This window comes from Lepisosteus oculatus, chromosome 2, assembly GCF_040954835.1.
Source record: "Lepisosteus oculatus isolate fLepOcu1 chromosome 2, fLepOcu1.hap2, whole genome shotgun sequence".
NCBI classification, from domain to species: Eukaryota; Metazoa; Chordata; class Actinopteri; order Semionotiformes; family Lepisosteidae; genus Lepisosteus; species Lepisosteus oculatus.
In genome coordinates this window covers 2724067-2737147 of record NC_090697.1, presented here as the reverse complement: position 1 = coordinate 2737147, position 13081 = coordinate 2724067, and the positions used below count along the sequence as shown (strand labels likewise).

The 13081-nt window shown below is 38.9% G+C and overlaps 2 protein-coding genes across 21 annotated transcripts in view; one reads left to right on the top strand and one right to left on the bottom strand.

Annotated features, from left to right (window-relative positions):
- Nucleotides 1-7577, bottom strand: part of epb41l2 (erythrocyte membrane protein band 4.1 like 2) — a 106378-nt gene extending 98801 nt beyond the window's left edge. For 3 of the 15 annotated variants that reach the window (XM_069195877.1, XM_015359027.2, XM_069195881.1), the window contains exon 1: nt 7384-7573. The gene's annotated coding sequence lies outside the window, so the exon portion shown is untranslated. Of the gene's footprint in view, nt 1-7383 lie in introns of all 15 variants that reach the window. The other 12 variants (XM_069195916.1, XM_069195915.1, XM_069195904.1 and 9 more) reach the window with 11 other exon arrangements.
- Nucleotides 4967-13081, top strand: part of LOC102685174 (A-kinase anchor protein 7) — an 80460-nt gene continuing 72345 nt past the window's right edge. For all 6 annotated transcript variants that reach the window (XR_001479781.2, XM_069195928.1, XM_015359143.2 and 3 more), the window contains exons 1-5: nt 4967-5816; nt 7000-7146; nt 8048-8190; nt 10696-10832; nt 11292-11452. Coding sequence is in view for 5 of the 6 variants with exons in the window: in XM_069195928.1 (XP_069052029.1) it covers nt 5219-5816; nt 7000-7146; nt 8048-8190; nt 10696-10832; nt 11292-11452 (1186 nt within the window). In the remaining variant the exon portion in view is untranslated. The remainder of the gene's footprint in view (nt 5817-6999; nt 7147-8047; nt 8191-10695; nt 10833-11291; nt 11453-13081) is intronic.

The following is a 13081-nucleotide window of genomic DNA, read 5'->3' as shown; positions in this document are numbered from 1 at the left end:
CAAGCATGTGAGTGGTATGGCATAGACTCTGCAGAGATCACCAGTGATACTCACCACTGTTTGGGGTTTACTCAACCTATATCATAGATTCTCGACTGATTAAGGATCCAGATGTAGAGTGGGGATTGGGAACAGACAATCTCATGCTGGCACTGTCTTTTCTGAACTCAGAAGAAGAATTCATCCAAAGGTAGTGTCCTCTGTCAGTATCCAGTGTGTTTGCCATAGGTGTTGCTGGGTCATGACATTTTAATTACTGGACTAGGCTACTCTGCTTCCTGTCAGTTGTGTAGTTATGCTGCTGGAGTCTAGGATAAATTAACACAAAATACCAGACTTCTTTGCTATGTGATGTTCCGTTCAGCAGCATTATCACTCTTTCACTGAGCCAAGACAGTGCAATTACAGCAGGCAAACACCACCTTTGCACTTGTAAACACACAGCACCCATATGTATGGATGTTTGTCATTTGATAGTCAGGAGCTATTAAAGAGAACAAACAGATGTAAGCTCTGTTAATAATAATTTTTTCTACAGGCATTTCACACAATATGTCATACAGGTTTATTGTTGTGCACTATTAACATATAGGTTGAAATAATATTATTCTTCTGAAATATCTCAGCACATAAGAATCACATTTTTTTAAATATAACGGTGGCGGTTAATACTTAGATATATACAGTAACTATAGTCTTTAACCCACTTAGTAACCTAAATTCCATTAAACAATTTTGAATACACCAGAAACTTAAAAACAGATTAGGCTGATCAGTAAATCTTGCAAACCAAACCAATCTCAGGCTTGTTTCTTTTGATCTGGAATGAAAAAAAAAAGTATTCGGCAAAATGGAAACACCAGACACTATCATGCAATTTACCAGATAATTATACATAACCACTAATTGCTTAAATACAAGTTGTTGCACAAATGAAAGGAGAGCCAACCATTCACTGACTACATAGTTCCTCCTCCAGTACAGTGTAACAGTTTCATCTAATAATATCACATCAGAGAGTAAGAGATCCGTCTTTTGATGTTCCGAGGCTCCGATGAACATTCACACAGCACTCTCCTGCTCTGCGAGCTCGGTTCTGAGGAATAACAGAACTGCCTGACCTGGAGATCTGAGGCATGTGCTGAAGAGAGCCCACTGGCACAGTGACATGGTAACTGTGTTCACACTGATATAATATTTAAAAAAAAACACTGATGCATGTCCTCCATCAGTTGGAAGGAAATGTTCTAATGATTACTTGGAAAAGATGTCTTGCAATCATGACTCCTTTGAGTTCTTATTTACAGACTGGACCATTCTAACAGCATACTAGCTTCAGCAATCCCTGGCAAACTAACCTGGGCACCCCTCAGTTACCATTACGTAAGCCTGCCCAAGCTGGGGGTCAGCCTGTCAGCTCAAATTAAACCTGCCCTGAACTCTCCTCTCCTGTGTGATCACTCTCTAACCTGTAAAGCACCAAACGCTGACCTGTGATTACCAGTTAAAGAAATCTGCACAGACAAATCTCTATACAATCACCCCAAGAGAAAAGTCAGGCCTCATGTACACCTTCTTTTATAGCCCTGTGGAGGTGATAGAACATTACAACGTACTTGCTTTCAAAACTTTAATTTGACATGCCATTAATTTCCCAGAATGTACAGGGATACTGTGAAAGGAGGCTGTTTGGTGGAATGTTTGGAGAACAAACCAGAAGACACAAGTGGAATGGACGTGGAAGTGAATTTAAAAACAAGAACACGAGGCACTTCTTTTCTTTAAGGGTTGTGGAGTCTGGAACAAGTTACTCCGTCGTGTTGGTGAAGCTCATACCCTGACGTCTCTCTAGAAACCTACAATGCCAGAGTGATTGAGTCTCTGAGCAAGTCAAATCTGTTTAATTTGCATTAAAACATAAGAAATAAATGACACAGCAAACTGATTCAAGCACCCTGGCATGTTGGCTTTCGCTTCTTCTTCACGGGTCTTGGGTCCTGGGTTTGATTCTGGCCTTGGGTGCTTTCAGTGTGGAGTCTGCGTGTTCTCCTGGAGGCTGTGTAGAGTACGTTTCTGCCATGTGCTCTGATTTCCTCCTACAGTCCAAAGACATGGTATTTAGATTAATTTATAACCAGCCATGCTATTGGAAGCGGATACTACAGTATCTCTTATCTCAAGAAATGGCTGCTCATGTGCCAAATTACTTTGTTTATCTCTCCCTTATGTTCTCATGTATTAACTGATCTGTCTGTGCATTTCAGTTACAAAAAAGAATGAGTTACGTATAATGTAGATGTGCTATGATAGGTGTGTTCATTTTCTACTTGAGTAAGGCTTTGTTTGCTAGATAGCAGATATTGTGGCCAATAATGTGCCTTTGTTTACCTTTAAACAAACATGATCAACCTTTTGTTCTGACTGAGAGAAGACTGTTAGACTAGTTTGTAAGTCAGTGTCACAGGAGAAGATGAAAAGCTGTTGCTTGTTCGCAGGGAGGATGACAGTATTTAAGCGGCTACTGTAGGGAAACGGCACAACTAATACTAAGAGGGAGAACAAAGACGGAAAGAAAAATGCCAGGTGACAAGCATTTTCTATGTGAGTAAGAGTTTATTTACTGCACTGCAGTTTCTAATGTCCAAAATACATCTCCCTGCATTTAGTATACCATATATTTACTACTTCAAAAATAGTGTTTAAACCAGACATCTGCAGCTTGAGTGACAGGTGGAGTATCCTGGAGGAACTCCAACAGCCAGTACTACTTGTGTGGTAACTGCCCCAATATCCAGTTGGAAAAATGTTAATACAATGTATATGTAAGTAAATAAACTAAAAGGGATCTAAAAGATGGAATAACTGACTAAACTAACATTCAGTTTTTACCCTGTATTGATTAATTGGTTAACGACCCAGTAGTGTCTTTCCGATGTACTTAAGGAAACAAGAGGCTGCTCAAGACAGGGTAGTACTCACGCACTAGAGAATTGCTCATGTACTGCATAGCCACATGAAGTATGAGAAAACTGAACACAGTAATTACAGAGCAATAGGTCTGACTTCTGTTATGTGCAAGGTTTGCAGATAATACCAAGTAAGCAAATACTGTAGAAGCAGCTCATAAAATCCACAGGGATTTAGATAAAATTCAAGACTGGGCAAACATTGGCAGATGGAGCTTAATGCAGACAAGTGCAGGGGTTTGCATAAACACAAACTATAAATACCAAGTGGGAAACACTGAGACAGAAGGGGCTATTTATGAAACAGACGTAGGTGTTATGTTGACAAATAATTGACATATTCTAGAAAATATGGGAAAGAAATTGTAAAGGCAAACAAAATATTAGAACACAAAATTAAAACTAGTATTATTTTAATTAAGGAATGTTATGTTAAAATGGAAAACACATAGTAAGATTAGTAAGACCTCATCTAGAATATTGAGTACTGCCCCAGAATGAGTCCAGGAGAAACCTGATACAGTCCTGGAATTTAGGGAATTTCCTGCACTGACAGGCTGAAGAAACTGCACTTTTTTAGTCTTGAACAGAGAAGATTATAATTATTAAAATTCCTAAAAAGCATTTGCAAAGCCAACTCAAAAGACTTCATCACAATGAACATTAAATTATTAACCATGGGACACAAGTGGAATTTATGTAAAAGTACATTTAACCCCAAGAACAGGAGGCTCTTCTTTACACAAAGGGTTGTAGGAGTATGGGACAATCAACCTAGACATGTTGCTAAAGCCAGTACCTTGTCTCCCTTCAAGCAATCACTGGATGAGATGCTTCAATCAGTTCGCTACTCATTGCCAAACAGGCTGAATTGGCCAAATGGCTTCCTCTCGTTTGTAACTCACTTAAATTTGGCAACCTACTGAAGCTAAGCAGATGGATGGGAGACCTCCTGGGAAAACTAAGGCTGCTGCTGAAAGATGTATCAGAGGGGCCAGGAGGGGGCACTCACCCTGCAGTCTGTGTGGGTTCTAGTGCCCCAGTATAGTGATGGGGACACTATACTGTAAAATCCTTCAGATGAGATGTAAAACCGAGGTCCTAACTCTCTGTGGTCATTAAAATCCCAGGGCATGTCTCAAAAAGAGTAGGGGTATTACCCTGCTGTCCTGGCCAAATTTCCCATTGGCCCTTACCAATCATGGCCTCCTAACAATACCCATCTATGAACTGGCTTCATCACTCTGGTCTCCTCCCCACTGAGAGCTGGTGTGTGGGGAGTGTTCTGGCGCACTATGGCTGCTGTTGCATCATCCAGGTGGGGCTGCACACTGGTGGTGGAGGGGATCCCCATGACCTGTTAATCACTTTGAGTGGAGTGTCCAGAGAAGCACTATGTAATAGTTATGATTATTATTTATTTCATTTGTTTAGACCTCATTTGGTAGTTCTGCTGTGTAGCCTTGTAGGTCAAAGACCAGTAATGTGTACTCACTCCTGCTCTGGAGAAATTATAGTGCATATTAAACAAGGCATCTTTAACCCTAGTACTGAGATGCACCAGTTTAGGAAGCTTAAAGTTTGCCTTAATTTTCAAATGACTGAGAAACCTGGAAAAACTCAGTGCATCATATTATTTGTTCAACCAAGGAACCAGGTCCTCGATCACCAAAACTATCCAGATTTGTGTTTCAAGTGACCTTTGTATGTAATTAACTTTATCATCTGCTTAATTGTTTGCAGTTGTTTCCTTAAAACTGATGGTTACCTTTCAGACCTACCGTCTGACACAGCTATTTTGTACAGCTTGTTTTTCAATTAAATTGTAGGGCTGTTCATATTTTTAAAAATATTTGATTGTTTCGGTAGCAGACTCACCATATTTGAATTTGAATTAATACTAAAAAGATGCGTGATGCATCTCCGTGAAGTAGTTGACAAAATTAGACCTTCGCAAACTAACGCGATCGAGCCCTTTTGAGCCAGTGGAGTATCCGTACCTATGGGGCTACAAGCTCCAGAGCAACGCGTTTCTCGGCCACCAGCAAAGTGTTGGTTAACTTTGCAGCTGACGTTTGCTTTTACTTTTTTTCAACCCCAGCTGAAGTGTCCCATTTACAGAGCTTGCTTTATTGAATTACCGACCTAGGAAAGAGAAGGCAAATACTAATGTGTCCGTCGCTGGATAAAGAAGTGTTTCTAACGCCCACTGAATATGTTATTTTCGCTTTGAGGCACGATACAGATAATCAATGCACCATTTGAGACTGGGGGTTGCTCATTTGCCTCGTTTCAGTTTCGTCCCGGTGCGTTGTAAGGTTGGTTTGTTTGGACATGCACGTTTGGTAGGACCGAATAAACAAAGTATCCAAGTTGCAGACTCGCCGTATTGTGGCAGGTTGTTGAGCCAGCGCCACGATCAGAGACCTATTCGCAACACAAATGGCTCTTTCTTATCTTTCTGTGTTTTCGGTGGAACAGAAGAAACCCCAGTAAGGTGCGAGAGCGATGCCGACGTGCCCCTCTTAAAAAAAGTTTTACGGGGATGCGGCGCTTTTGCAAACTCTGAACTTCATGAACCAGCAGCTTCGCGAAATTCAACACGGCTTGTCCACTGGTTGCCTCAGACACAGGCAGCCCTCCATAACCTACAACCCTTGGCTGTCTCCCAGACTCGGGTTTTACATGCTGTCGACCTGGTGGCTGGCATGGAAGATGACAAAACGGACTTGGTGCTGTCTGCCATCCCAGGTGTGCTGTTGGACCTGCACCCTGCGGAGGACCTGTTGCAGCACGACGCGAAGATAACAACAGGAGCTCTGGAAACTGCAGAGAAAAAATGCTTTTCGGGTAAGTCAAGGTGGAAGGCGAGTTTTTTTAGACGTTTTTGACAACACTAGTAGTCTGTTTTAATGTAATGTACTTTTTTTTCTCGTATAACTTCCCTGTCAAAAGTGTTTCCTATCACTTATTTGCATGGACTAAGATCACAGATTTACAGTATACTAGCAAACTTTTGGATTCTATAACAGACTTATCTGAATATATAACATGTATACTCCCTTTTGCTTCGCTATCTGAATTTATCATCCCTGTTTAAAGAAAAAAAAACAGTAACAGAAGTACGTTTTAATGAGCTGTACCCAAATGAATGTTGGCTGTTTTTTCTGATTATAGCGTACAGTGTGCGAAAATGTGGCTAACACATTAAACTGCATTTCCTTTCATTACTGTGATGCGCGGGGATTTGCTTGTTTGCTCTGCTGTAAGAGGCGGAATCTGAAGTTTGCTTTCAGAAGTCTCAGCATCGAGACTGTCCATATCCGACATTACGATAATAGATTATGGCACTAATAATGCAGATTTTATCAAATGGTTAAAAAAAACTTTTATCTATTATACACTTGTACGGAAAGACATGAACATATACATTTTTTCTTTGAAAGACTAGCTATGTAGCTTCTAATTAAACAAGTAAAATACATTTTTGATATATTTATAAAATAAATGTTTTTCTTGCCGTCCATCAAGTTATGAGATGCTTCATTAGATGGATCAATGTCACAGTGTCTCAGCTGATGTACCACGAAAGGTGATATATAAAAGAATGGAACAATAATAGGTTTATTCCATGCTGAAAAGAGAGAAGGAAAACAGAATGTTTCGGCTTGGAGCCTTCTTCAGGTGTGTGGCTCACCTGAGCATGCAGCCTTCGCATGCTGACGCAGCTACCCACCTGAACTACATAAAATAAAGGTGGTTGTTAAGGCTGTAATAAAATGGGTTTATAATACAAATTTCATGCCATTTGAAAAGATGAATAATTTTGTAGCCTTTTTTTAATTGATGGTCTTACTGGGGTAAAAGAGTACCAAGAATTTCACAGACTCCTATTGCATGTGGGGGAAAAAAACCGCAAGATTGTATCCTCAGCCCAGCACTCTGTTGGACTGAAGCGGACATTTCATTTTCAAACTAAAACTTTTTTCCGAACTGTCCCCTGTCTTCTAATGTCAATATCTTGGCTTTTCAGAAAATGAAAATGTGCAGAAGGAGAAAAAGAAGAGGAAAAGACCCAAAATAAAAGGCAGGAAGCAGAAAGCAAAGGCCTCTGATTGCTCGAACACTCTGTTGGCTGAACTTCCCTTTGCCAACACAGAAATAAGCAAGGAGTTTGGCAGTAAGTGGGCTATTTGATCTGCAGCGTGGACTGCCCGGTATTCAGGGGGCAGGCACGTTAGCTGAAGAAAAAGAAACATATATCCCAGAAGTCGGCAATGAAGGTCAAACCTTTTAACACATTGACTCCATTTAAGATGTTCCATCAGTTGTGTGTATTTAAACTTCATTGTTTTGATTAGGGTCAATTCTAAGACCGATTTTACATTTACACTTTTTTTTTTAATTTCGATCTTACCTTAATTGAGAAGAGCGTGTTTTGAAAACTGGCAAATCCGATTAGATCCGGGAGAAGGCGAGCGTTTTATTGCGGTCTACTAGACACTTGACAGTTCTCACCAACAAACTCTTTATCGTGCAATCTGAAGGAGCGCTGTCAGCATGGCTTGTAATGAGGGATTATGTTCAGTTGCCCGGTGAAAGTGGCAAGGAACTTCCTAGCACCACAGCTGTTGTCAAGTTGAAATTCCTTCCAGCTGCCCAGCGCAAGTGCATAATGCATGTGTTTGTGTGGTTTATTTGAAAGGGGGTGGAGCAGTATGTACTGTAAGTAAAAATGCCTCAGAGTGCACATTAGAGTAGACCTTTTAAAATACACACGTGCTCCTAAACACTCTCAATGTTTTTCATGTAATGATACGTTTTTATGAACTTTCAGTGGTGCCTTTTTCTTTCTGAGGAAATGTGTGTGTTATTCCACTGCTTCTCCCTGCAAAACATTTGGAGAAAATTGTCGCTTTGCCTTGTACTGTAGTTTTTCTTAAGTAGGTGAGGTTGTTACTTTGGCGATTGATCTGGCATTAATAAATTAGAAATGGATAATAAGCATTACCTTTTAAGAATGTATTTTTTAACTTATCATATCACTTAATTAACGCCCTTCATTTTTGTATTTGCCTTAGTCACCTCCTCAGAAAAGGGACTGAAGAAAAAGCGAAAGAGAAAAATTGCACGGGAGAGTGAAGAGGATGCAGATGAAAAGAAGAAACAGAGAAAAGATCAACGTCCAAACTACTTTGTGTCTGTTCCTATTACAAACCCTAAGGTATGATGCCGCAGTAAAGATGGTAATGAGTTATGAAAGCCTAGGCTCCTATAGAAGACTGTGGGAAAACATTGTTCCTGGGAACTTTATAGTTCAAGTCCTGTCTCTGCTGGTGTCACCCTGTTTGTTTCTATGAGCAAATTAGACAAAGCTGTAATCCTCTCCCTCCTATGTGACCAAGCTCTGATATTAAGTGATTTAACAGCAGCTTCTGTAGGTTTTTAGTTCACCCCTTAGACTCTGAAAGTCTCACTGGACAGAAACATATCTTACATTTGGGGTTGTACAGGCTATTGTACTGGCACCACTGTAAAAGAAACAGTTTACTGGTAAAGAACCATTGTTTTTTAGTTTTTGTAGTTGATGATGTGCACTCATGAAGTGTACATAGAGAGTGTGCAAAGAGATTTCCTGTGTATTTACTGTAGTAAACAGCAAGCTGTTGCTTTTCCCTGTATGTCTCAAAAGAGCATGTTCTGGGATTATGTAAGAAATAATAGAGCACAGCTCATTGCAAGTTATGTTCTGCAAAAATACAAATTGAATGAATGGAGGCAACACTTGTAAACTGGCCAGATAAAACATACCCCACAGCAAAGCAACTGTAATTTCTCTGAGCATTAAAATTAGATTGTGAAGTTCCCAGGACTGAAGACATTTTAAACAAATATTGTATTTTAAGCTCTGGATGATTAACTATTTAAGCTGGATCTGCTTGACTAGGTGCTGCTTAGAGGCAGGGTGTCTCTATACTAAATGGAAAATGACCATAATGTTTTCAATTAGAGAAGGTATGGCTAGGGCTACCAAAATTAATATGTACGTTAGAATAGTATACTACAAAATGTACCATAAAGCTTTCTTCTGTCTTGGTGTGCCTTTCTTACATGTGGTTTCAAAGCAACACTAAAGCCAACATTTTTGTTACTAAAATGACAGTTTTGTTAGACTAAATTTTGAAAAAGCTACAGAACTTTATGGTTATTTTTTTTTGTGGTTAAGTTAGTATTTATGCAGTTTCAACTTTAACATGACAAAAGTTATACATGGAATTCATGTAACTATAGGCATTTTATTTGTCCATTTCTAAAAGCACTCTGCATAAAATGTTTTTAAACTTCTTTTTAATTAATTTCGTAAAGTAAAACACAGTACTCAAAATAAATGTGCATTATTTTTTTGTTATTGGTTTTAAGTAACCTGGATTAGGTCTTGGTAACATAGGTTTAAGGATTGGTTTTTGTCAGTACAACTGGGTGATTGTAGGCTTTTAGCTTTGGTTACTTTGGATACTTAATTATTTGTGGAATTACACAAGAACAGGTCAATATGTCTGCATTTTGTTTTGTATATGACTTGCAAACCCCTAAAACAAGGAAATGCACAGACAGCTAGTTTTGAAAGCTAGCAAAACTTTCTTAAAAGAAAAAAATGATGTAATCACTGACAGTAGATACAAAACACAATATAAGCAATTAAAATATGAATATACTGTAGTGGAATTCAGATTTTTTTTCTCTGTGAGCTTTGTTGGGTGTATCCCCTTGCCTTTGATTGATTGAACAGGGTTTGTTTTGTTTCTATATGTTCCTGGATTTGGTGAAAGGTCATTTACTGCAGAGACTTTCTGCTATGAATTTATCTGACTTACATGTACTTCATTCTTGAAGTTCAACTCTCTTTCTTAACATTCTAAATCATATTAACTGACTGGTTTATAATGTTTGACAATTTGTGTTCTGTTCTTAATGGACTGTGTTTTGGTAGTTGATGAGGGAAAATCAAAGTGAGTTCAGCATATTTTTACAGTCCTAGAGAAATAAATTACAAACAGTAAATATCTATTTGATGGCAAATAGCCTTCTTTGTTCTATAAATGCACCTGAGCTAGTGTGACCAGTTTCACATTGAATTTGTTCTTGTTTACGTTTAGAACTAACTAAATTGTCGTTGTGGTGGAGTTGCATTTCCTGTGATACTTGCTGTTTGTCAAAGGAACAGTTTAAAACATGAATCAATTCCGCTGACAGGTGGATACGTTTCAAACACACAAGCAGCGCCTGCTGATCTCTCTGAGCTTGGTTTTGAAGCATCAAGCATTTGTAGTTGTTTTTGTTTGCAGCATAGATAGTGCATTAAAAGTAAAAGTTAATCTGTTCTATCTTGTGTCAGCAAGTTTTTCCTCTTTCTTTTGAACTGTTGAGCACATCGATCAGTCTTTGAAAGTTTTATGAACATTTTTCGAATATTTAAAGTGTATAAAATGATAAGGTATCTTTTCTTTTTGTTTCAATATCATTTTCATGCAGTTTCAAAACTGCAAAGTGGCAGCTTTCATTTTGTAGGTGAAAATATTATAGTTGCATTTTTTTAATATTTCAGGGCACTTGACTTTTTTTACAGTACATATTTATTTTGCTACTGAGAAAATGTACTTATATGAGAGGTTATAAAATAATGTAGTATTCTTCAAGCATCTGACCTTTGAAGTGTTGTGCGTTTCAGATAAAAGGGGGGATTGAAGCTGTTCAGGACATCATTGTCCAGAAGGATCACAGACTGTCTAAAGCAATGATTCCTGTTGGCAGTCTTCACATTACTCTGCTTGTGACCCACTTAAGCACTGAAGAAGAAGTAAACGCGTACGTACCAGTATATGTGAGGCATCTTTAAAGTTTCAGACAAAGTGAAATAAGCATGTCAAATGAAACTTTAATTTTGCCTTGTTGTAGATGTGTGTCATAGTGCAAATACAGTACAGTCATTTGCAGTTCTGTTAATGAGGAATCAGAAACAGAATTTTGGCTGCAAGAAAGAGCTGGTACATTTTCACTTTCTATAGTTTATGCTGTGCAGTTTTCCAGTTAACGCGTCACCTACAGTATCAAAATCTTCTCGATTAAGCTAAATCTAATTCATAGCCACAGCTGCACAGTGGTAGTCAATGTGAAAGGTTTTGAGTTTTTCTAAACTAACTTCATTTACACCCCTGTTTTCTTCAAAATATTTTCAAAGGCTCTTCTGTGATTATATATAGAGTTGTTTTCCATCTGTGACATATTTGGAAGAAGTGTAGATAACTCTGGTTCCTCTGCCAACAGGGCAGTTTGTGCGCTGACTGAGCTGAAGGATGTGCTCCGTGACCTGCTTCAGGGCAAAGAGCTGGTGCTGCCTTTCGCTGGGATCGGGCACTTCCGAAGTGAGGTTGCTTTTGTGCAGCTGGCAGAAGGAGACCATGTGACGACACTAAGAGATCTTGCAGGTGTGCCAAGATCAACTATTCTTTCTGGTGCCATTTGAGACCGCGAAGAAGAAGTAATAAATTAGAACTAAAAAAAATGTTTCTAAGTCTGTGTTCCCTGAGTAGGTAAACCGCTGCATTTGAGTAAATCACTTGTAGTTTTGTGGAATTTTTTTACCCCAGATCATCTAAAATGTTCTGCCAGTGTGGTAGATTGTGAAAGATCCCACTTCAGCCCACATGTTCATATTACGCAATAAGAAATAAGATTGTGATGATGTTGTTCTTAAAATTATAATAAGCAGTCTGCTTGTAAGCATTATTTTGGTTCAGCCTCACTATATAATAAGTATCGTATAACAGTATATATGATACTTGGTCAAATGTGGTAACATAGTGAAACTGCACAAGTATCATAATATCTTAGGCTCCAAGCGTGTACAGTGAAGTATGATTTCATATTTAAAAAAAGTTATGTGCAACACTACATGGCAGTCAACAGAAATGTGCTTTCTACAGATGAAAACAACAACTCCTCGAATCTCACAGTTGTCAACCCAATATCATCCAAAGAGTTCCCAGGGAATGAATGTACCAGACAACCCACGTATGCTTGGATTGGCACTTGTAAAGGAGATCACAAACTCTGAGAAAGAAATAACCCATTAAAAGGATAGAGATTCAGACATTCAGGATCATTGAGGGCATTGACAAACCACAAATCACACTTGCCACATCTTTAGGCACAACAGAACAGGACCAGGTTAGGAAAGCAGTTTCTTACAGGATGTTGAAAACTCACTGCATGTTACTTGCAAATGTCCCCTTATCGAAGAAAAAAGTCTTCATATTTTATAGTCTTTTGCTTAGTTTTATCTTATTGCCAAACTGCACCGTTGGAAAAACGTATGTTGCAGTTGATTCCCATCATGAATTAAGGACAAGCTGTTTGCATTCTCATGTCTTTGGAAGCCAAATGGAGGTTAAAAAGCAGATACAGTAGCTCTTTATCTGTTAGACTTAAATCCAATCCTAATATTATAGTAAGAGTTGTGTTTTAAATGACGGAATTTTAAAGAACGATTTCCTCCTTTGGTAATGCTTCAGGAGACCTCAGTTGTCTGGGATGTCTTCCTCATCCTTTCTCCCATACTCTGCATTTGGAGTCGTCGTTGTATGGTCTTTCAAGTCCACCATCAGGCTTACTCTAAAACAATCCCACCGATTAAAACAGATGGGATATGCGGCCATTTTAAATGACTGTTTTTAAGTTAGCCAATTTAGTAAGATAACATTCCATTGTAATATGTGGCATAGTGTTTCTTAGATGTATTAGCTGAGGCAACGTGCTCAATTTAGGTTTTAACACAATTTTTTATGTCATGTCGTAAATTTAGCAAAGGAATTCGCGGTGGCCTCATGCCGGTGAATGTGAAATGAAGCATCCCTACTGTATATCCTGCCAGTGTGATGCTCTGTCTGCCTGTTAATGTTGTCAGATGGTACTCTGCCCCGCATTAGAGCCGCCTCTCCCTGCCTGCCTTTCCTCAGGCTATTGATTATCTTCTTCTTTTACATGGAGCAAATGGAGTTTCGCTGTTATTGCAGCGCAAAGCACAAAATGACGCTGGGTATCTGGTTATCATCCCC